The sequence below is a fragment of the Myotis myotis genome, unplaced genomic scaffold (genome assembly GCF_014108235.1).
Source record: "Myotis myotis isolate mMyoMyo1 unplaced genomic scaffold, mMyoMyo1.p scaffold_m19_p_18, whole genome shotgun sequence".
Lineage (NCBI taxonomy): Eukaryota > Metazoa > Chordata > Mammalia > Chiroptera > Vespertilionidae > Myotis > Myotis myotis.
Window position 1 is genome coordinate 35,081,652 of NW_023416322.1, and position 21,598 is coordinate 35,103,249.

The following is a 21,598-nucleotide window of genomic DNA, read 5'->3' on the forward strand; positions in this document are numbered from 1 at the left end:
GATCACTCGCTATGACGTGGGCTGACCACCAGGATGCAGCACGGAACAAAGGGAGGTCCCAGCAGGCAGCTGGCAGCTGCTAGGGACCCTACCTGTGCACGAATTTCGTGCACTGGGCCTCTAGTATACTATAAAATGTTATACAAAAGAAAGGTATATTCCTTTCATAACAATATATAGAGTAGGGGTAATTGAGCACTGTAGATGGCAGTTGAATTTCAATAAGATTTGAACTACTAGCTAATTAATTAAATTCTGCCAGGTGAATTTCTGCTAAGTCAGGGATATTTCTTGAGTCTTGAATATATTAGCATATTCACCAACCTCAGAAAGTTGTTTTCATCCCTGAAATTTTTTTTAAAATATATTTTATTGACTTTTTACAGAGAGGAAGGGAGAAGGATAGAGAGTTAGAAACATCGATGAGAGAGAAACATCTATCTGCTGCCTCCTGCACACTCCCTACTGGGGATGTGCCCGCAACCAAGGTACATGCCCTTGACCAGAATCGAACCTGGGACCCTTCAGTCCGCAGGCTGATCATCTATCCACTGAGCCAAACCGGTTAGGGCTCATCCCTGAAATTTTGAGGACCTCGAGTTTCCAGATGCCTGGAAGACTTCCCTGTATTTCACTAGGGTGGGAAACAATCTCAGGGCCAACTCATACAGGAAAACGACACTTGAGAATTTACTCCGTAGGACGATTTGGAGAGTTCTGGAACTCAATTCCTGGCCGACCACTGAGACCTCTTCTAAAATCCCACAGTAAAGATCGGAAGCTTCACATGGTTTTCACTGTCGATTGCCTAAAGCTATAAATAGGTCTAAAGCTCATCTCTCTCCTTTTAGCTGAGAAGGGTCAGATTACAGGAGCAAAGCAAAAAAAATAAAATAAAAGTCAGGGCCCTTTTTACTGTAGGGCAGTCCTCCCCACGTTCTCCTCTCTCTTCCTTGCTACTGTGCTATCCTAGAATCAAGGATCCCAGCAACAATGCCTCTGTTGAAACTTACAGGTAGGTGTGCAACAGTGTTTGGAGAGCACAGTTCTTTTAACAGGCAACCATTCCTTTAACTATCACATCAGCTCTGGTGATCCTTTATTTAGGATTTATAGTAGCCTTAATAATACATTTCAGGAAGAGGCAAGACAAGGGTTTTCAAGTTTGGGATTTTTTCCCCCCCTTATTTTGGGAGGGAGGTAACTTTCTAAAACTATCATGTGGTAGCAACTTTGACAATCCCGGTAGGAAACTGTGTAAGGTATTTAATATCTACTCTGCTACTAGGCAAAGCCTGTGCTGCCACGCTTCTGAGAAGGGTCTGTACAATGTCTCCAGCTACAGGATTAGCTGGAAATCAGGACCATAATGGAAATATTAACCCAATCTCTGTATTCTGATGGTTCAACCCAGGTTTGTACACAGAGTAATTTTTAAAATAAGTTCTGTCTTCTTCATTAAAAAGGTAATATATGTTTCACATGAAATAAAAAGAGAGGAATTCTACCAAAAAAGTAAAAGTAATAAACACTCAGTTAGAGAAATTGGGAAGTTTGGGAAAGTAGTAATAAGAAAAAAACAACCACCACAGTCCCATCATCCAAAGATATCACTTTTAACACATTAGTGTTTTTCTTTTCAATCTATTTTCTTTGTAAATGTAAAGATTAAAAACACACACACAACTGTGATTATATTGCATGTCATTTTATATGGGGCCTATTTTCTTTTTTGCTTAACATTGTAATTTAATCATTTGCCATAGTCCTCCAAACCCTTTCTAAACATCATTTTAAAAAATTGATTTTACACACACACACGATTTATAGTTCACTGGTTCTTTGTAAGTGCCCTGACTGGGGATCAAACCTGAAACCTTGGTGTATCAGGACGACACTTCAACCAACTGAGCTACCTGGCCAGGACCTAAATATAATTTTAAGTAGCTGTATAATTCCAAGCTGAATAATCCCTTAGGTTCTTTACAGTTTTTTTTAAGTATGAATATGCTCTGAGAATGATATTTGCACTAAATATTTTTTCGTGTTTAAGAATGATTTTAGTAGGATAGACTCTCAGGAAATGGCTGGTAGGTGTTACTCAATTGTTTACCAAATGAGCTGTTTCAGTTTACCTGCTACCAGCATCATGTAAGAGTTTCCATTCCTTTTGATCAGGTTTTCTTCAAAATGACATTTTTATAAAGAGTACCTCTTTATGATTATAAACAAAAATTTAAAGAGATGTTAGAAAATAAAATAAAATGAAGAGTTGTATAAGGACTATATTTCCAGGTTTTTCTTTATGGCAGCAAATTGTAGGTCAATGGAAGAGTGAGCTGTAACAACACATTCCATCACACCCCTTTTTGTACCAATCTACATATTTCTATTCCAAAGCACTAATGAATAGGCACTATGATTTCTGAAAGTTGTTCATATATATTGTCTTGTTTTATTTTACTTCATACAGCTGAAGAAAAACGTGAGTATATGGGACTATTTTCCCCGGCATTTGCCAAAGTATCAATTTTTAAAAGATACTATCCCAGAAACATGGTTGTTTTTCAGCAGTGTTTATTAAATGACACCACTGAGAGCCAGCAAAACTAGCTCTAATGACCAGAGATAGCCCATAGCATAGCAAATGAGCTCACGGGTTTTCTAGACACCCCACCCCCACCCCCCGCAAAATTCCTCTTTTTAGAAAAGTGAATCTCAGGGGACATTCATTTAAAAATTTGAAATAAAATCATTTTCTCCTTTAGAGATAGATTAGTCAAGGGGATCTATTGAGTCTTGCTTTCGTAAACACTCAACCCCAAAGCAAAATATAATATGGTGAATTTTTGTGACCTGGTAAAATAAAAGCCCGTTTTAGATAAAACTGTAGCTTTACATGTATGTTCCCCTCCAGCTCAAATGAGACTTGTCCTTTAGCTGACTGTTGGTAGGTCTGCCTCTGAGTTCCTCTGTGAGATGAGATGTGGGCGATGAAGGGCCTACAAGCTGTCCTTCCTCCCCATTGACAGAGCACTGCTGAGAAATAAGCATGCTTTTCTGGATCTGCTGGGTGAAGAGCAAGCATGGTATTCCTTTTCTCGAGTCTTGCACTTCCTATGTTAATAATGATAATCCCCAACTTCTGACCAGGACTGTGTAGTTTTAAAATTATTCCTTTTTTAAAAATCTTTTCTTCAGTTACAGTTTACATTCAATATTATTCTGTTCTTGTTTAATCTTTATGACAATTCTCTGAAGTTGACATTATTATTATTAATGCTTGCCTTTTATGATGATGAACACTGAGACACCACGGATTGTATGGTTTGCCCCAGGCCACCCATGGTCACAGACACTTTTTCTCACACCTTAGGCCACTGTTCTTTCTGCTTCGCCCTTTACTCCTTGTTTCTGTTCTCTTGTCTGTTCTCTCTCTGAACACAGATGTCCTAACCTCAAGGCAGTTCGACTCAGACGCTCCATCCCCTCCCACACGACATGCTCAGAAAAGAGCTCAGCGGTGATCTGTACAAATCCATGGGCATATCTGTCCTTTAGAACATGATGCCAGGTTGTCACCAAATCTTATCTGCTCCTCTTCTGAAACACCAGCCTCACGCTTTCCTTTCCGTAACCACCACTCCCTGAAGTATTTTTGAAAGGCAGAGCTCTTGAATTACGAATCAAATTGCAGCTGTCGTTACATGAAATCAAAACAACTGGTTGATTCAGTGGAAGGAAATACCAACCATATAATTTTTGTAAATGACTTTTTTTAGTTGATTCCATTTTGTTGATTTTATGAAATAACTTAACCATTCATATTTCACTTAGATACTAAAGTTTTGCTGTTGGTTTTAAAAAATTTCATCTTTATTGTTGAAAAGTATTACAGATGCCTCCTTCTTTCCCCCTGTTGACCTGTATTGTCTGTGTCCAGGGTTTACACATAAACTGTAGAATTTCTGCTTTTCAACTGTCTCTAGTGGCTTAGGAAGATACAACCTTAGTAAAAACAATCATATTTTAAAATATGGAACAGATAGATGTGTGCAGTCCCAGAGAATGAATGCTTATCTGGAAGAACCTCAAGCACCTGGGATTTGGCTCCGGGCATCCATTTCATCCCGTCCTTGCTGAGGCCTCCAGCAGCATTGCCACAGACCCAGCACCCTCATCCTCATCCTCTTCTTCATCATCATAACCCACTGGCCTGCTACCATTGGCCCTTCGTGCTGCATGGAGCTTCTTCTAACGGCTGCTTGCCATTCACCCGAGGTGCATGTGCTTGTTGGTGACACTCAGGGAGAAATGATACACCTTCTAGGGATCAGTGGGCAGTGGCGGGGGTGGGGGAGGCATTCTCAAACCATCCAATGTACCTATTTAATGTTTTATTGGTCCCTTCGTGGATTGTGGTGCTTGCCAAAGAACTACTCCGAGCACTTTAAGATGCTTTTCAGTTTCAGAAAGTGCTGGAGTCTAATGGAGCAAATGGATGCGTGAAGTTCAGCCAACAGAGTGGGCTTCTCTGTGACCCAGCTGCAACAGGCCGGGTTTGAACAGCGGCTGACTGTTCGTGTTGAAGTTATGAATCAATGACTGTCATTTCTAATGTGTGCTTCAGCCTGTACTAAGTCATGTCATTCATCATTCCCTTAATAGCCCAAAGCTAACCCAGAATGCCAAATATCTGTCTGACCAAGGCTACAAATGACACCATTCAGCTATTCTGGTGTTTTATTTCCCTTAAAGCATTTCCACGTACATTATCTCACCTTGTGTCACGACAGCCTGGTGAGCGAGGTTTGGTAAGGCATTAGTATCCCCACGGTACAGAGAAGGAAACGGGAACAGGGGAAGGTGAAGGAGTTGGTATGTGCAGAACAGAGACTTGAACACGTTACACTTACTTAAGATAGAATTGAAATGGGGCATTTTGGAGACCTGTAGAGACGATGATGGGGGAGGAGTGGGGGACCTTCCTCTTTGCATGCACTTTGCTTTGTCATCGTGTGAAGAATGTTCGTCTCCTACTGTCGCTCCAAATAGCTGGTTGCCATTTTCATTATTTGCTACCTACGCTTTGCTGGAAAAAAACCAAGAGACATTTAGAAGTATTAGAGGTAATGACTCTTTAGATGGAAACAACTGGGTATCTGGAAAATACGGTGGGATGCTGACCGCCATCACCACCCTTTCTTATATCCTGAGAGCCTTGGGGTTGTTCATTGCCGAGCTAAAGGTCACCCTTCCACCCGTGGAAGAATGGAAAAATTAAAGCATGTTACAGTGGCTTTCCAAGGCTCACTCAGAAATGGGACTCCCAACACTAGGTAGTAAATTTTAGTGGTTTCCTTCCCCTTTATGCCAGCATTTTCCTAAGTTGTCAGGATTTTGGGGGAAAACAAACGAGGTTGTGATATAAGAGAAAAACACAATATCAATCCTATGAGGAAGAAAGACCCTAAGTACACTTTATTTTTTTTTCAGAAGTACTTAGATCATTGGTTCTCTTTAGGAAGAAAAACTCCAGGGACCAACAACCCTATGTACATCTTTAACCCTCCCCCCCCCCAAAAAAAACAAAACAAAATAAAAAAAAACACTCCTCCAACCTAATTGAAGGACTATGCCGCATGGTTACCATGGTATCAAACTTAGCCCTGCCAGTTCAGGTGATCTTATGTTAAGTGCTAGTCCTACAAGAGCCCAAACCCATCTTTAGAACCCTCCCGAAATGTGTTATAAGAATCAGACCTGTGTTTCTGATCGTGGATTTCCAAGCTACCCACACCAAGCCACTCAAGAGAGAGCAGCTGCAACTCCCACACATTTCTGGGACACTGGTCAGAGAGCAGCGGAGCCCTGCACCCCGGGCAGTCCTGAGCACTGTGCCTCACACATAGCAGAAACCCTCGATGACTTCTGCGAAAGTGCTTAAATACTAACACGCAAACACCTCTTTCAGAAATGGATGATGCAATGCGTAGCTTTGCTGAAAAAGTGTTTGCCTCTGAAGTCAAAGATGAGGGGGGCCGTCAAGAGCTTTCCCCCTTTGATGTGGATGACATCTGTCCAATTTCCCATCTCGAGATGCAAGCACACATATTCCACATGGAGTCTCTGTCCACCTCCACAGCAGGCAAGAGGTAAGTGGTGTAAGGCAGGTACTTAGTACATGGGGACACACAGAAGGGGAAATGTCAGGGCAGGTGGTTCCGTGTGTCTGAATGATGGTTCAACTCAAAGGAAGAATTCTGCCAGAAATTTAAAATTTCTCCTCCAACCCCCTTTACATACACTAGGGCAAGGTAACAATCACTAAAACGGGAGAAAACAGTGGCCCTCCTACCCTCAGTCACAACTCCCTTTAGTTGAAGACGCCATATCCACCTGGGCAAGAGGACATGAGCTACTATGCGCTTGTTCCAAACCAAAGTGGGCTGATGGCCGTTGTGCACACACTCAACGTACGCCTGATGGGTTCAGGAACTGGAACTCGGGAGCCTCATCTTGAGACTCCGACCTTAGCCAGCCTTAGTGTTCTGCTACCTGATATGAGTCCTGCCCTCCAGCCAGTCGGACCTCCTCCAGGCCCAGGAGCACAGCCTTCCATTTCTGCCTCCCTGCCCTGCCCACCCTATGCATATAATGCAGAATTACTGCCTCCCAACAACTTCCATAGATCCCTCTCCACAAACCTGTTTATTTTCCCTTATTTGAGCTACTCCACTACTCAGTATCTGCCATGATTTAGTCCTCAGACCTATATCAACCACTTACCTGGAACCTCCTCTTCTTAGCACTCCCCCAACCTTACACACACACACACACACACACACACACACACACACACACACACACACCCCAGCTTCACGGGGGAGAGATCATTCTGCTGCCTTCCTCTTGGCTCTATGTCTGTAAAGAGAACAACAATCCACCTTCTTTGGCATCCCCCATAGGACCCAACATCGGGTTTGGATCAATAAGTACTTGCTGATTTGAAGAAGTAATATTGATTATGCAACTTGTAAGTTCCAGGTATTGTGCTAGGCATTTTATGAACATGAAATCGTACAGAAATTCTATAAGGTAGGCATCAGTACACAGTTTTTTGCAGATGGGGAGACAGAAGCTCACAGAATTGAAAGAATATGCACAGGTAGTAACTGATGCAGCCTGTGTTTATTGCAGTCCCCAGACTGCCTGTTCTGCTAGGGGTGGGCACCTGGGAACAACGTCATGCTGAAAGCCTTCTAGTATGTTCCCTCAAGCCCACTGCTCCAGGAGGAAGGGAACAGTCATGTGATATCTCCTCCCATATGGTCGGATCCTGTTTCTGACACCCAACCCACATTTTAGTTTTCACTTTTTGTTCTCAAAATGAAGTTGCATAGTGAACATCAATTTATCACAATGAAACTTCCAATGAAGACAAAGATAAATCCTTTTTTTTTTTTTAACCCAGAAAAAAGCGTTTCTTCGGACGGAAGACTATTAATCTGTCTATTCCACAAAGTGAAACATCGTCCACCAAAATGTCCCAAATTGACGAATACATCTCTTCATCTCCAACCTACCAGGAGGTGCCCGACTTCCAGAGAGTGCAGATCACCGGCGATTATGCCTCGGGGGTGAGTTGCTCCTGGTCCCTAACTGTTGGGAAGACACTCAGCTTGATTGTTTCAGCTTCTTACCTTCATCCCCTTCCTTTTGAGAAAGGTCTTAGCTCCCCTGCCCTGTGTTATACATGACTGCATTTCAAAAACAATATGCCAGGACTTATATTTCTGTCTTGCTTTCATATTTTTGTTAAGCTCCCCACCCCCCCTGTAATTTCTCTTGTATCTCCTTTCTTGCACCTTGGGAATACGCAGTAGAATATAGTGTGTGTGTTACACAATATAGTGGACAGATTTGAGCAAAAGAACCAAAGGAACCAGTTGGTGGACTGTTCTCACTGAGGGCATCACCAAGCAGGAAAGGAGCCACCAGGAGGCACAGGGGGCTCCTGGGAAAAGATGGACCCAGGACAGACGTAGAATAGAGAGAAGGGCTACAGGCAGCATGAATCAATCCAAGAAAAAGAAGGAAAAAGAGAGAAGAGGGGAGAGACCAGAAGAAAGCAGGATGATGAGAGACAGGTGAGAAAATTCCAAAGGGGCTGTTACCCTTTGACCAGCTGTCCTCTCCAGTTTCGTGGCGGATGCTTACATAATAGAGGGTGGCTTGGAACAGGCTCTAGGATGCCACAGGGACAGTAAGTTCGGGGCATAAACAACTTGACCTGCCTGCTCTACCCAGAACAGTTGGTCAGTTAATAAATCTCTGCCACATGGACGTGCAGAATCAGCATCGTATCGATGAAACTGTGTTTAGTCATCAGTCTATGCTCCAAATATAGTTTTCCTGACCAGTCCTCAGCCCCTTTCTCTGCAACTGACCCACTTAGGGTTAGTCCTGAGGTATTGGAAAGTCACAGAGCAGTGCAATGACCACTATTGTTATTTATTCATTTTCTGTACCCAGATCAGTCTTCACCCTGTTAACTGAACAGAGAGGTAAAGGGAAACCAGGGCTAAGTTCTCAAGGTCACTGATCCCTGGTAACAACTGATTCAGTTCAATCGGTCCTTACTGAGCACCGACTCTGTGGTAGGTATGGTGTGCTACGTGCTGACGACACGAAGGTGAATAAGATCTAGATCTTACCCATGAGGAGCTGATAAACTGGTGACCCATTAGGTGGCGAGACAAGCACGCCATGAAAGCAGACCCTCAGACCTAGCACCTACGCCAGACTCACCAAGGTCAGCAGGTCTTTAAAAAGAGTTCAATTGCCCTAGCTGGTTTGGCTCAGTGGATAGAGCATTGGCCTGCAGACTAAAAAGAGTTCAACTGATTAGAATCAATATCTGGGAACCACTGGGAGCAAGCCTGCATAGGCCGGTCTAGGAAATTTCCAACAATTCCAAGACCATTTCACTCCAGAATCTCTCCACTTTTAGCCGCAGATAAAGTTCTCTTTAAAATCATCCAAAAGAATGAGCTCTCACAGGATGATGTTCTGACCCATTTAAAGCTACAGAAGGCATGCTAGGATTTGAGGGATGCATGACACTCTACTCATCCCAAAATATTGCCCTCACTGACCAGCAAGTGGTTGGAATTCTCCCATGAGAGTCACATTGCCTTTCAGTTGAGATATTTTCTCTATATGCCCAAATTTAAAATGTTTATATGTTAAAGGGAGGAAGGAAGGAAGGAAGGGCAAGAAGGAGGATTTTTCATTATTCATTTTCTGTACCCAGATCAGTCTTCACCCTGTTAACTGAACAGAGAGGTAAAGGGAAACCAGGGCTAAGTTCTTAAGGTCACTGATCCCTGGTAACAACTGATTCAGTTCAATTGGTCCTTTTCATCATAGAATGGGTTCTTTTCATCATATTTTCTAGATAATCACTGCTATCTAACAAATAACAAAAACAAACACAGGACAGTAAGGAAAGACTCGTCTGACAGGTAAGTTTTGGTAGAAATGGAAGAGAGAGGAAAACTTCAGGACCTGCCCCTGGAGGGAGACCCAGGGCCCAAGTCAGCTAGGAGGCAACCACGTGGGCAGGTGGGCCTCAGCAATACTCAGGTCAGTTGGGAGGTGCCAACGACAAGGTTTCCCCATGTCTTGGATTTCCACAGGAATGATTCTGATGCCCTGAAATGTTTTTGGCAGGTTACAGTTGAAGATTTTGAAATAGTATGTAAGGGTCTGTATCGGGCACTTTGTATACGGGAGAAATACATGCAGAAGTCCTTTCAGAGGTTCCCTAAAACCCCCTCCAAGTACTTGCGGAACATTGATGGGGAGCCTTGGGTAGCAAATGAGAACTTCTATCCAGGTAAGTAATTCTCTTCTTCAGTGTATGGAATATATCTTTAGGTTCAACTGCTAACTACTAAATATGCCTCTAGATTAAAAATAATCCAGTCTGAAAATATCAGAGTCATGCCCTGGCTGGTGTGGCTCAGTGATTGGAGCATCAGCCCACACACCAAAGGGTCCTGGGTTCAATTCCTGGTCAAGGACACATACCTGGGTTGCAGGTTCCATCCCAGCCCACTGGGCCCCTTGTTTTCAAGGCGAAATGCTTTGATTGCCCAGGGACAGTGTGGAGTTCGTTCTTGGCTTTCTTAGGTTGAAACTGTAGCAGTGGAAAGAAGGGGTCATTCATCCATATAATCCCTTCTTAACTCCTTGAGCAGAAAGTGTATGTGCTCTAAAATGTGGGAAATATAATTACGATTAGAATTGTCATTCTTTTTTTTTTTTTTTAAATATTTTATTGATTTTTTTACAGAGAGGAAGGGAGAGGGATAGAGAGTTAGAAACATCGATGAGAGAGAAACATCGATCAGCTGCCTCCTGCACATCTCCCACTGGGGATGTGCCTGCAACCCAGGTACATGCCCTTGACCGGAATTGAACCTGGGACCTTTTAGTCCGTAGGCCGACGCTCTATCCACTGAGCCAAACCGGTTTCGGCTAGAATTGTCATTCTTACAACAAAAAATTATTTTATATTTCCATGTATATTAAAACTACTCGAGATGGAGCACAAAGGATTCTTAGGGCAGTAAGACTATTCTGTGATACTGTAAGGTTGGATACATGTCATTATATATCTGTTAAAACCCATAGGGTGTACAACACCAAGAGTGAACCCTGATGTAAATTATAGACTCTGGGTGATAACAAGGTGTAGGCTCATTGACTGTAACACATGTACCTCTCTGGTGGGGGACTGATAGTGAGGCTCTGTGTGTGTATGAGGGGGGCGGCTAGGGGTAATGGGAACTCTGTACTGGTTGCTCAGTTTTGCTGTGAACCTAAAACTGCTGTGATAATTAAGCCTATTAAAAAACATCATCTCTACATTAAGACTGATAGAGAAGGTTGGTTTAAATACGGAAAAGGTCCAAACTCTACTTTCTAACTGTCATTTTATTTTTATTTCTATGCAATTATTTCATAAGCTAAGAAAACACTCTAAACAGGAAGCCTCTGATAACCAACTTTAGTAAATAATTAAAATTATTTGTAAATAACATATCAATTATGTAAACAGTACTTCTAAAGAACTTGAAAATTATTCTTATACCAGATAAAAACTACGATAGTTACTTTATACTACTAATTTAGTCACCTTTGAGCAACAACGTAAAAATAAACTTTATCAGCTCTGGATAACGACAATCTACAATGTACAGCATTCCAAACGAATGAGATTTTACGGTATTTCATATTTTGGTTGTTTTTATGTGGTCATTCATCCTGTGTGCTGATACATTTCTCTGTTTCATTGAAAAAGTCTTCACCCCTCCTGTGAAGAAGGGAGAAGACCCTTTCCGAACAGACGACCTCCCGGAAAACCTGGGTTATCACCTCACAATGAAGGACGGTGTGGTCTATGTCTACCCCAGCGAAGCAGCAGCCAGCAAGGATGAGCCTAAGCCGCTTCCCTACCCCAATCTGGACTCCTTCGTAGATGATATGAATTTTTTACTTGCTTTGATTGCCCAAGGACCCGTGTAAGCGTTTAGTGAGATCTAACCTACTACTTCAACTATTGATAGGAAACATAAGTGTTTATTAAGTGCTTATGATGTTTAAAAAGCTGTGTTAAGCCCTCCATGTACATGATTTCTTATACTCCTCAAAATTGTTCTATGAAGTATTTATTTATAATTTCACTTCTACAGGCTGAGATTCTGATGCGTTAAGTAATTTTCCCAAAGTCACACAACTGACTGGAAAGGATTCGAGCCCAAAGATGCCAACTCCAAAGCCAGGGCCTTCACCTTGAGCCACACGGTCTCCCCTGCCTTGAAATGCCTTCCTAAGTCCTCCCTCATTATTATGTACAATTTTGATGAAAAGATTAAGCCCTTGGGACCCAGAGTAAACTGAAATGTTTGTTCTAATAATAGTTTCCTGTAGTTGTTGAGGGTCCTGATGGTTTTGAAATTGTGACTTCCTTAAATGTCTGGAATTTTTTAGAATCATGTGACTTCATTTTTCACAGAAAGACCTACACCCACCGGCGCCTGAAGTTCCTCTCCTCCAAGTTCCAGGTCCATGAGATGCTCAACGAGATGGATGAGTTAAAGGAGCTGAAGAACAACCCCCACCGGGATTTCTACAACTGCAGGAAGGTAAACGTTTCGCCGCTCAGTGGTCATCCCTGGGCAAAAACATTAACCCAATTAGTATTTTCTGAGCAGGACAAGAAAGATACTGTCTTTCTGATTAATGTGAGATTTCTGTAGATTAAGTGAAATTTACTAAAAGCAGACAGATTATGTCCAAAAGGTTAAAAGCCATTTGTATGGGTTCCACATAGAAAGGTTTACCACATTCTTGTCATAAAAAGTTATAATCCTCAACCACAGAAATAACAAAAGCAAATAAAACCTCAAAACCCACTATTCAGGATCTGAAAGATCTTCATCCTAGTCCTTTTTTTTCTACTTCCTGACTGTAAGACATTGGAGACGGGATTAAATATTTCGGAGTTTCATATTCCTCATTGAGAAGCATATCTGCTCAGTCTAGCTCACAAAAGGATTATGGACACTCAATGAACTAATGATTGTGGAAAACGCATCAACTGGGAACACTTCCAAGATGTGTTCTGACCATTTAAGTGGTTGCAAGGAAGTGGGAATAGGAAATATATGGGCAGAGATATGGGACCAAATTCTGTATAACCTATCAATACTTCAGCTTATAAAATTGTAATTATAAAAACAGCTCATATGTGCTGTCATAATTTCAATCCTTTCTCTTTTGGGGGCTGAAAACTATGGTATCTACTTCACTTCCGGATGTGTCTCAGGGGTAGAGAATGGTCCCTAAGAATTTTGTGTGGATCAGATGTAAAGGGGAAGTAAATTGGATGTAAAGTTTTACAACAGAAGCAGGCATTGTTATTTCATCCAGCCTAACCTTCACATCCTTGCAAGGACATAGAAAGGTGCCAGGGGTGTTTTGTTTGGTTGGGTTTTTTGTTTGTTTGGTTGGTTAGTTGGTTTTTCTGCTGGCCCTTTTCCAACAGCTGTCAAGTCACAGCCTTGTTACTTATTCCTTCCTCCCACCACAGTGCGATTTGCAGGCACCATAGCCTTTAACAGAGCAGTACAACGAAAGCTGACTGCTGGTTTTCTTTCTCTGAATGTACACTCAGGTGGACACCCATATCCATGCAGCTGCTTGCATGAACCAGAAACACCTTCTGCGCTTTATCAAGAAATCTTACCACGCTGACGCTGACAGAGTGGTCTATAGCACCAAGGAGAAAAAGCTGACCCTAAAGGAGCTTTTCGCTAAATTAAAAATGCATCCCTACGACCTGACTGTTGACTCTCTGGATGTTCATGCTGTAGGTTGAAAAGATAACGCCAGTTTCACTCGAACACTGAGGAACCCCACATGCCTTTTTCCTACAGACGCTCCCTTCTCAGAGCCATGCTGGCTTACCATGCTGACCGCAAGCACCACAGACAATGTTAAGGTTTACTCATTCATCAACTGTCCCAGATTCCATTCTTGGAGCCCAGCCCCTTCCCTTGCCACCAGGCCCCTCTGTGTCCAGGCAGCTCTGGTAACGACACCCGTGTGTTCCTGTTTCCTGATTCAGGGACGCCAGACTTTCCAGCGTTTTGATAAATTCAATGACAAATACAATCCTGTAGGAGCAAGTGAGCTGCGGGATCTCTACCTTAAGACTGACAATTACATTGATGGGGAATATTTCGCCACTATCATCAAGGTGAGGAGGAACCTCCAGATCTATGGTGCCTGGCCTAGCTCTTGAGGAGGGGGAGAGAGAGAGGGAGGAAAGAAAGGAGAGAGGAGAGAGGAAGGAAAGAAGGAAGGGAGGGAGGAAGGGAGGGAAGGGGGGAGGGAGGGGAAAAGCAGGCTATCCTTGGAATCAAGCACTACATAAATGAATATAAGAATTTCTTCTGAAATGTCCACTGTGATGATTTTAAGAGACCTCTATTCCTAGGATTAGATTTGGGATTAAGGACCTGTCTCTTGGGCTTTGGGAGCTGTAAATTCAGGAAGAGTTGGGATTGGAACCCGCCCTCATTTTCATGCCTGAGCATTAGGGAGCGGGAATGACATGTGGAGTTGGGAGATGTGTGTTTTGGAAGGTAGGGGGCCTATGAAAAGCTGGATTTCTTTTGCAGGTGCCTGGGATATCTCATCATGCCTAGTCTGACTTTTTCACTCTCTAGACTCCATAATGTCCTATTCGTCTTTTCCTCCCCGTGGGATTCCCCTCAACTCTGTTCCCTTAGAGCTTAACCTTGACCGTTTCCCACTGACTTCTCATGTTTCCTCCATTCTTCTTCGTACCCATCTCCTGTTCCTGGACCCCACAGGCTCAGCCCCCTGATTGACTTGTAGGAATTCCTGGCTTTGGGACTCCTCTCTTGGCTTTGCAGGAGGTAGGTGCAGACCTGGTGGAGGCCAAGTACCAGCACGCCGAGCCCCGCCTGTCAATCTACGGCCGAAGTCCTGAGGAGTGGAGCAAACTCTCCACCTGGTTCGTCCGCAACCGCATCCACTGCCCCAACATGACATGGATGATCCAGGTCCCCAGGATCTAGTACGTACCTGCCTCACCTCCTCTACACGAACAAGAAGCGTGCAGCAGGTCAAGACAGGAATACGCTCTCCGTCCTGGGTCCTGCGTCCTGGGTGCCTGACTTGGTTCCCTCTGGGTGCAGCACGCCTGGCCAGAGACAGAAGTTAGGAAGATCCTATCAGTTCAAGTTTTTAACCAGAAGGCTTTTTGGTTTTGTTTTTTTAAAAAACACAGGACTTCACGTAGATCACAAAGTAACTTATTGAGAATGAGTACAACTTAGCTAAGAACTATAGGCATTTTACTATACACTTTCTTTCTCCTGCTCTTCCTCTCTGTGTCCAGTTCACTCTTTCCCATTCTCATCTCTACTGGGATATAGCTTCCTTGTATCAGAAACCACGTCTAAATGTCTGCTGATCGTCTCATCAGCAAGTGCTCAAGTTCTCCATAATCAATGAGTCTTTATCAATGGTATTACCATCTGTTAATTACTCCTCGCCCTCAGAGATGTTTGGTGTCATTGAGTATTTATCTAACATAAGTGTTGATATATTTTCTGGCCACCTACTTCATGTTCTGTGTGCCCTGTGGCAATACAAGAATTTTATCCTATCTCTTTAGCCAAAAAAGTAACTTTTGGGCTGGAATTAGTACTTTCTGTGTAATATCATTATGGCAGAGAGGCAGTAGGTGTGGTGGCTAGAAGCATGGACCCAGACTGGCTGTGTTTGAATCCTAACCCTACCACATACTTAGCTGTGTGCCTTGGTTTTAAAATGGGGTAATACCAGTACTTAACTTATTGAGTTGTTATGAGGATTAAGTTAGCTAATATTTCTGGTCCGTTACTAGAGTGGCTGGCATATGCTGAGTGCTATCATAAGAATTTGTTAGACTGCCCCTGGCTGCAATACATCAGGATTGTTCTTGATAACTGTCCCATGTGCACCATCTTGTACACCACACACATAAATAATTGAACCTTTTATGTTATAGTCCCTATACTCCTCATTCTCTACCTAGATTTAGCTGTCAAGGTTCGCTTTTCTCACCACATGAGGATTTGTAGAAGAGATGGGGCCATCAGGCAAGAAATTGATACTTTCTATGCCCAACCACAACTGAATCCCTCTTTTTGGGTAACCAAGAAGAGTGTACTAGGATGGACATACTAGGTCTTTTCCTGAACATGGCATTTGATCCTCTGGTTCCCTCGAATTGGGGCTATCAGTCCTAAAAATCTTTCCATCCTCCTAAATTCTCTTCATTCTTGCCTCTAGCGATGTATTTCGAGCTAAGAATTTCCTTCCGCACTTTGGGAAGATGCTGGAGAATATTTTCATGCCAATATTTGAGGCCACCATCAACCCCCAGGCTCACCCTGACCTCAGTGTCTTCCTCAAGCATGTAAGCATGACCTGTCGGCTTTCATCTTGCTGCGCACAAACAAGCCCACCTACCCGGCCGGGACTAATCCCTGGTGCTTATCTCTGATGTTTGGTCCTTGCCTTTGGGAGCTGAAAGTTTGTCTGAGGGCTGGGACCCTGAAGTCAGACTGAACCCATGGCCTGGTTTGCTTTTCCTGGCAGATTACTGGCTTTGACAGTGTGGATGATGAGTCCAAACACAGTGGCCACATGTTTTCCTCCAAGAGCCCCAAGCCCCAGGAGTGGACAATGGGAAGTAATCCATCTTACACTTACTATGCCTACTACATGTATGCGAACATCATGGTGCTCAACAGCCTGAGGAAGTAAGTAGACGAGAATTGGAGCGAGGAGAATCTATCTGGCACACTTCTCTCCTGGTGCATGGGCACCTGTGGCGGTCAAGGGCCTGGAATGCACCGGTGGGATGCTTCCAGCTGGCTCAAATCAGACATGTCTTCCCCTTGACTTTTTCTCCAGTTTCTTATATTTATTTAGGGGCAGGAATGGACATTTTGGAGCCTCCAGTAACATTCACAGTTCATTTTCTTTGGATGTTTACAGTAATTTACAGTAGTAACTATGCAATTTATTATAAAACCCCATACATTTCCCCCCTCTTGATAGATCTAAGTAAGAATAAATAGAGGAATATTATTCTGGGGCTTTCTGGAAACAGTTTCCCCCTGAAGTGTGAGTAGGAGAAATGATGATATGGGGACGCTGCTAAATTTCCTGTGGAAACTAAACATGTTTCTGTTCAGGTAATCAAATCCTGACTTTCCTTTGTACCCTCATGTCCTCTGATGCCTATTTTTCAAAAGTCTGTGTTTAGGAAGACTTAAGATGGTGACTCGGAATTGCTGGTTTTGCCACGTCCTTTGAATACCCTTCCAGAGAGTTCATTTTTCTATCAAATTTTCTCGTAAATTGCTCTATGCCCAGAGTTGTTGCCAGGTCTTAGTCAGTCACTTGTGACTCCTATAGCAGTTCCATTTCCCTAGGGAACGAGGCATGAATACGTTTCTGTTCCGACCTCACTGTGGGGAAGCTGGAGCGCTCACCCATCTCCTGACAGCATTCATGACAGCAGACAACATTTCTCATGGCCTGAATTTAAAAAAGGTGAGACGGAGCTCTCTTAATAATAGTATGTTTTTTAAGCAATCAAAATTGAAAGACTCACAGACACAGAGAACAGATTGGTGATTGCCAGAGGGGAGACGGGTTGGGTGAATGGGTGAAAAGGTGAAGGGATTAAGACTATTCTGTGACTACCTATGTGTAAAGTACAACACAGGGAATATAGTCAATAATATTGTAATAACGATGCATGATGCCAGGTAGGTACGGGAAATATTGGGAAGAATACTTTGTAAGGTATATGAATGTCAAATCACTATGCTGTATACCTGAAGGTAATCCAAAATAAGATTGAATGTAAACTGTTATTGAAAAATAAAATTACAAAGAATAATGACTTTTTATTGGAGCTAGTCACAAGTCATTATCAAGACTGACATCAGGTTAAAGTAGAACAAAACTGGTTGTGAGATTATGTAGTGCTGTTCATTTTCACAGAGGCCCAGAGAAGTGAAGGAACGTGCCCAAGATTACCCCGCTATTGACGGCCGAGATGGGTTAGCAGGTGGCCTGGCTTCCATTTTAGAACTCTGACAAAGGATAATTCAGAGGCAGCTTGACTCACCTTACGCTAGTGTTTGCCAGATTCCTTGTTATAGCACGTCTTAAAATGCCTCTCGTGAGAGTCAGAACTTCCTTGTAGAGAAATGTTTCTAGGTGAGGTCTTTTGCCAGAGACAGCCATCCAGCTCAACGCTTCTGAGAGCTGATGATCCCACATCATTTTATTCTAAATAGTATTCATATTTAAAAAGGATTCCTCTTCTTCAGAAGGGGATTTAAAGGACAGGTGATAATTACTTGAAAGCTAAAACTTGAGGTAGACCATGGGGTTTTAACATTTCTCATTTGTATCCCTTTGTCAACATCCTTAAATAATTTTCTTTTCCTTTTCCTTTCCAGACTCCTGTATTACAGTATCTGTTTTTCTTAGCTCAGATTCCCATCGCTATGTCGCCATTAAGTAACAACAGCTTATTTCTAGAATATGCCAAAAATCCTTTCTTAGATTTCCTCCAGAAAGGGCTAATGATCTCACTGTCTACAGACGACCCCATGCAATTCCACTTCACCAAGGTACTCATATGGAATCTTGAGCCATACAAGCATATTTTGTTGGGCTGTTGTTTCCCGCCCATAGTTTTAAAAGCTAAATTGATTTCTTTCACCATTCTTTTTGTGCAAGGTGCCATTCTTTTAATGCATTCCTTTCCTTTCTTTCCTGCTTTCTTTTTGCCTCATTTAAATACATAACCGAAGGAGCCCCTAATGGAAGAGTACGCCATTGCCGCACAAGTCTTCAAGCTGAGTACCTGTGACATGTGTGAGGTGGCAAGGAACAGCGTTCTGCAATGTGGAATTTCTCACGAGGTAGGCCTGTCTTTGCCTGATTGCCCTTCGGATTTTAGATCTGGTCACCTGAATATTGAAAACTGAGTTGGAAATACAACAGGGGAAAAAATTATCCCCCAAATCACATGCAGTTGCTATGGACAGGGACTAGAGAGAATTATTCTATTTCTCTGGCCATGCGTTTTGGGCAAGGGGAACAAAATGCACTTGTGTCTCAGCTGACCATGCACACTGAGGCACTGGGTAAGTGCTTTTAATCGTTTTCTTCTTCTTTTTTTCTTTTCCTTTTGCCAATGGCTAACATAAGGAAGGAATCCTTGTGGAGGGTGTAATGATTGTCTGTATCAGGGTACAAAGAGATAACAACCATTCTGCTTACTTCTCTCTTATAGGAGAAAGCGAAGTTCCTGGGCAACAATTACCTAGAGGAAGGCCCTATGGGAAATGATATCCGGAGGACAAATGTCGCCCAGATCCGCATGGCCTATCGCTACGAAACCTGGTGTTATGAACTTAACCTAATTGCCGAAGGCCTTAAGTCAGGAGACTAAAATAAATAAACCAAATAATATACGGGTGAGATTTTCATGTGAATAATAATAGTTACCAGTTCTTGAATCCTTACTAGAAGCCAAGGACTGTATTAGATATTATTCCACTGACATCATTTAATTTAACTCGTTTCACAACTTTATAAAGGTGTTACTATCTCTATAGCGGGGAAGATGAATAAACTGAAGTTAGTGAAGTTAATAACCTGCACAAGGATACACCTAAGTGAGCAGTAGCTGTGGGGACCTAGGTTTGTCTGATCCCAGAATTTCTATGACTGCAGGCAAAACAGTTATTAAGGCGGGGGGGGGGTGGATACAAGCAATGACTTGTTATTGGGAGAACTTTTGGTTTATAGAATAAAACTTGCTTAGGCACTTGGATTATTGAAAAGTCCTTCTGACCAGATATAAGTGAAGAGTGGCTTTCTCAGACAAAAGTAGAACAGGTGTAAATATAGAAAATCTATACTTATGAGTTACTCTATCTTAGTGAGAATTTATCTTACAAAAGGATTCTTAGCTTTAAGGATTTCACTGACAATAAAGTTATAGTCACTTATAGTGATACATTTTAAATGATTTCACTTACCAAAACAAGATATAACTTTCTAGAAATTGCCTATTACTCAGGCTGAAATCATATTCCAATTAGCCAGACTATACTTATGCACATACAACTATGTTGCCATCTAGTGGTTGGGCTGATACTTCATTCATTTTACTTAGTAAACAATTACTGATCGAATATCAAAAGCATCAGGTACTATTCTAGACAGCAAAGGTATAAAGAATAAGCTTTCATCCCTACTCTCAAGTAGTTCACAATGTGAAGTTATAGGATCAGTGGATACAAACGTGAAAAAGAGAATTTGGTGAAACGTCTCAGAAAGAAATGAATGACGTTCATTTCAAATGGAAAAAAAAATTAAAAATAGCAAATTCCTGTCTGTCTCCACATTCTATACAGGTTGCCGTAAGCAGAGGCGTGATCCCAACAGCATGTTTGTACTAGCCCTAGTGTTAAGTCTCCTCCCTGTTTTCTGAAGTTGAAGTTCTGTTAGCTGAGTATGTGTAGGTCCCTTAGAGAACATGATTTTCTTTTACTTTATCAAAATCATACAAACCGCTAAATTTAACATCCTATTCTCAAACTTAAAAAGACACTACCACTAGGTATATCTTCATCTTACCCATGAGAGGGCAGTAGAATACATACATGGTAATGCATTTATTAAACCCATAGAAACCCACTCAGGTTTGGTTTCATACTTGGTATGTGTAATCAATCTGCCTCATTTTGCCAAATAATCTTCTGGAGTGCAAACTCTGAATTCTGAAATAAATCTGACTTTTGAAATAAAATTCAAATCCACACTCTTCTAGCCCAACATTTCATCTTAAAACGACTTTGGGGAAGTTTTCTAAATATGTAAGAACTTGGGAGAGTAGGGGGGAGGGGGAATTGCCCATAAAGATCACTGTTCAACATTTACTACCAACAATACATTTATTTCCTCATTGAGTCAGATTTTTAAAAATGTCTTGTCATGACTTTTTTTGCCCCATCATAGAAGGTAACTCCTGTATCACTGTCCACAACTCATGGTTTCCCGACGGTCTGGGACGTTCAGCTTTTACTGCTGTGGCTAAACTGGCTTGTGACAGTCATGGGCGAGGTGTAACCAAACACCTCTCTTTCTGGCAGGCTTCTATTTTGGTGCCTCTATGTGAACAGATGTGGGAAGAGCTTGGGCACCGGCCCCAAGAGGCTCTGGCGGAGTGGGCGGGCTGGGGAGGGGCGCGGCGGGTGGGGTGGGGTGGTTAGCGAGCGCCTGGGAAACAGGCTCCACGCCTCCTCGTCTCGCAGCTTCAGTGAAACTGGGTGCTGCCCGCGGGAGGCGCAGCGCCCTGCACATACCTGAGCAGGAGCGTGTTGCAGGCGCAGTGCTCCTGCTTGTGTCACAACAGGGCGTGGGGCCGACCTCGGGCTCTGGGCGTATCAAAGGCTTCCCTGCTCTGGGATTTCAAGCCTCCGGTGTTGGGAGCGTTACTTGCAACTACGTTTCAAATTCGCACCACACAGCCATCGCCCGGGACATTTGCTCCTTGAGCTCCGCCAGGGAAACGGTGACCCCGGGCCTACTGCGCCCGGCGGCAGGAGACACGCCCATGGTTTCCTTGAGCGAGGTGCCGTTTGCATCACCTGCGGCCGCGAAGTCGGGTCAAGTTCAGGTCCGTCGCGGAGGAGCCGGTCCGCAGGCACCGCGAGGGCCCTGCAACTTTGCTAGAGGCCCCGGCTGCACGACAGTGGCGACGGTCGCCAGCTGCGCAGTGTCCCGGCACCGAGGTCCCGGGCAAGGTGCTGGCCCCTACGCGGACCCGAGCGGGGGCGGTTCCCCTATCGACGGAGCTTGGCAACGCCGGGGGCGGGCCGAGCGTGAGGGAAGGAAACAGCAGCCAATC

General features: G+C 43.1%; 1 protein-coding gene and 1 long non-coding RNA gene across 2 annotated transcripts; one reads left to right on the top strand and one right to left on the bottom strand.

Moving 5' to 3' along the window:
• Positions 1–597: 597 nt before the first annotated feature.
• Positions 598–19,175, top strand: AMPD1 (adenosine monophosphate deaminase 1). The gene is made up of 16 exons (XM_036343813.1): positions 598–1,015; positions 2,474–2,485; positions 5,975–6,155; positions 7,475–7,640; positions 9,736–9,901; positions 11,372–11,591; positions 12,086–12,215; positions 13,247–13,441; positions 13,700–13,831; positions 14,514–14,677; positions 15,940–16,066; positions 16,249–16,412; positions 17,091–17,211; positions 18,132–18,305; positions 18,489–18,599; positions 18,974–19,175. The coding sequence occupies exons 1-16, from the start codon at positions 994–996 to the stop codon at positions 19,130–19,132; spliced, it is 2,244 nt and encodes a 747-aa protein (XP_036199706.1). The 5' UTR covers positions 598–993; the 3' UTR covers positions 19,133–19,175.
• LOC118673225 lies at positions 3,417–21,526 on the bottom strand. Its single transcript, XR_004973339.1, has 5 exons — positions 21,054–21,526; positions 14,686–14,803; positions 12,102–12,244; positions 10,096–10,279; positions 3,417–5,092 (listed from the first exon to the last, which is right to left on the bottom strand). It is a non-coding gene; the product is annotated as an uncharacterized LOC118673225 (long non-coding RNA).
• Between the last annotated feature and the right edge of the window lie 72 nt (positions 21,527–21,598).

Bases quoted from the DNA above. Each gene is read 5' to 3' on its own strand.
- AMPD1 (XM_036343813.1), top strand. From the start codon at position 994: ATGCCTCTGTTGAAACTTACAG. The intron at 13,832-14,513 runs GTGAGGAGGAAC...TTGGCTTTGCAG, and splicing joins ATTTCGCCACTATCATCAAG to GAGGTAGGTGCAGACCTGGT. The intron at 16,067-16,248 runs GTAAGCATGACC...TTTTCCTGGCAG, and splicing joins TCAGTGTCTTCCTCAAGCAT to ATTACTGGCTTTGACAGTGT.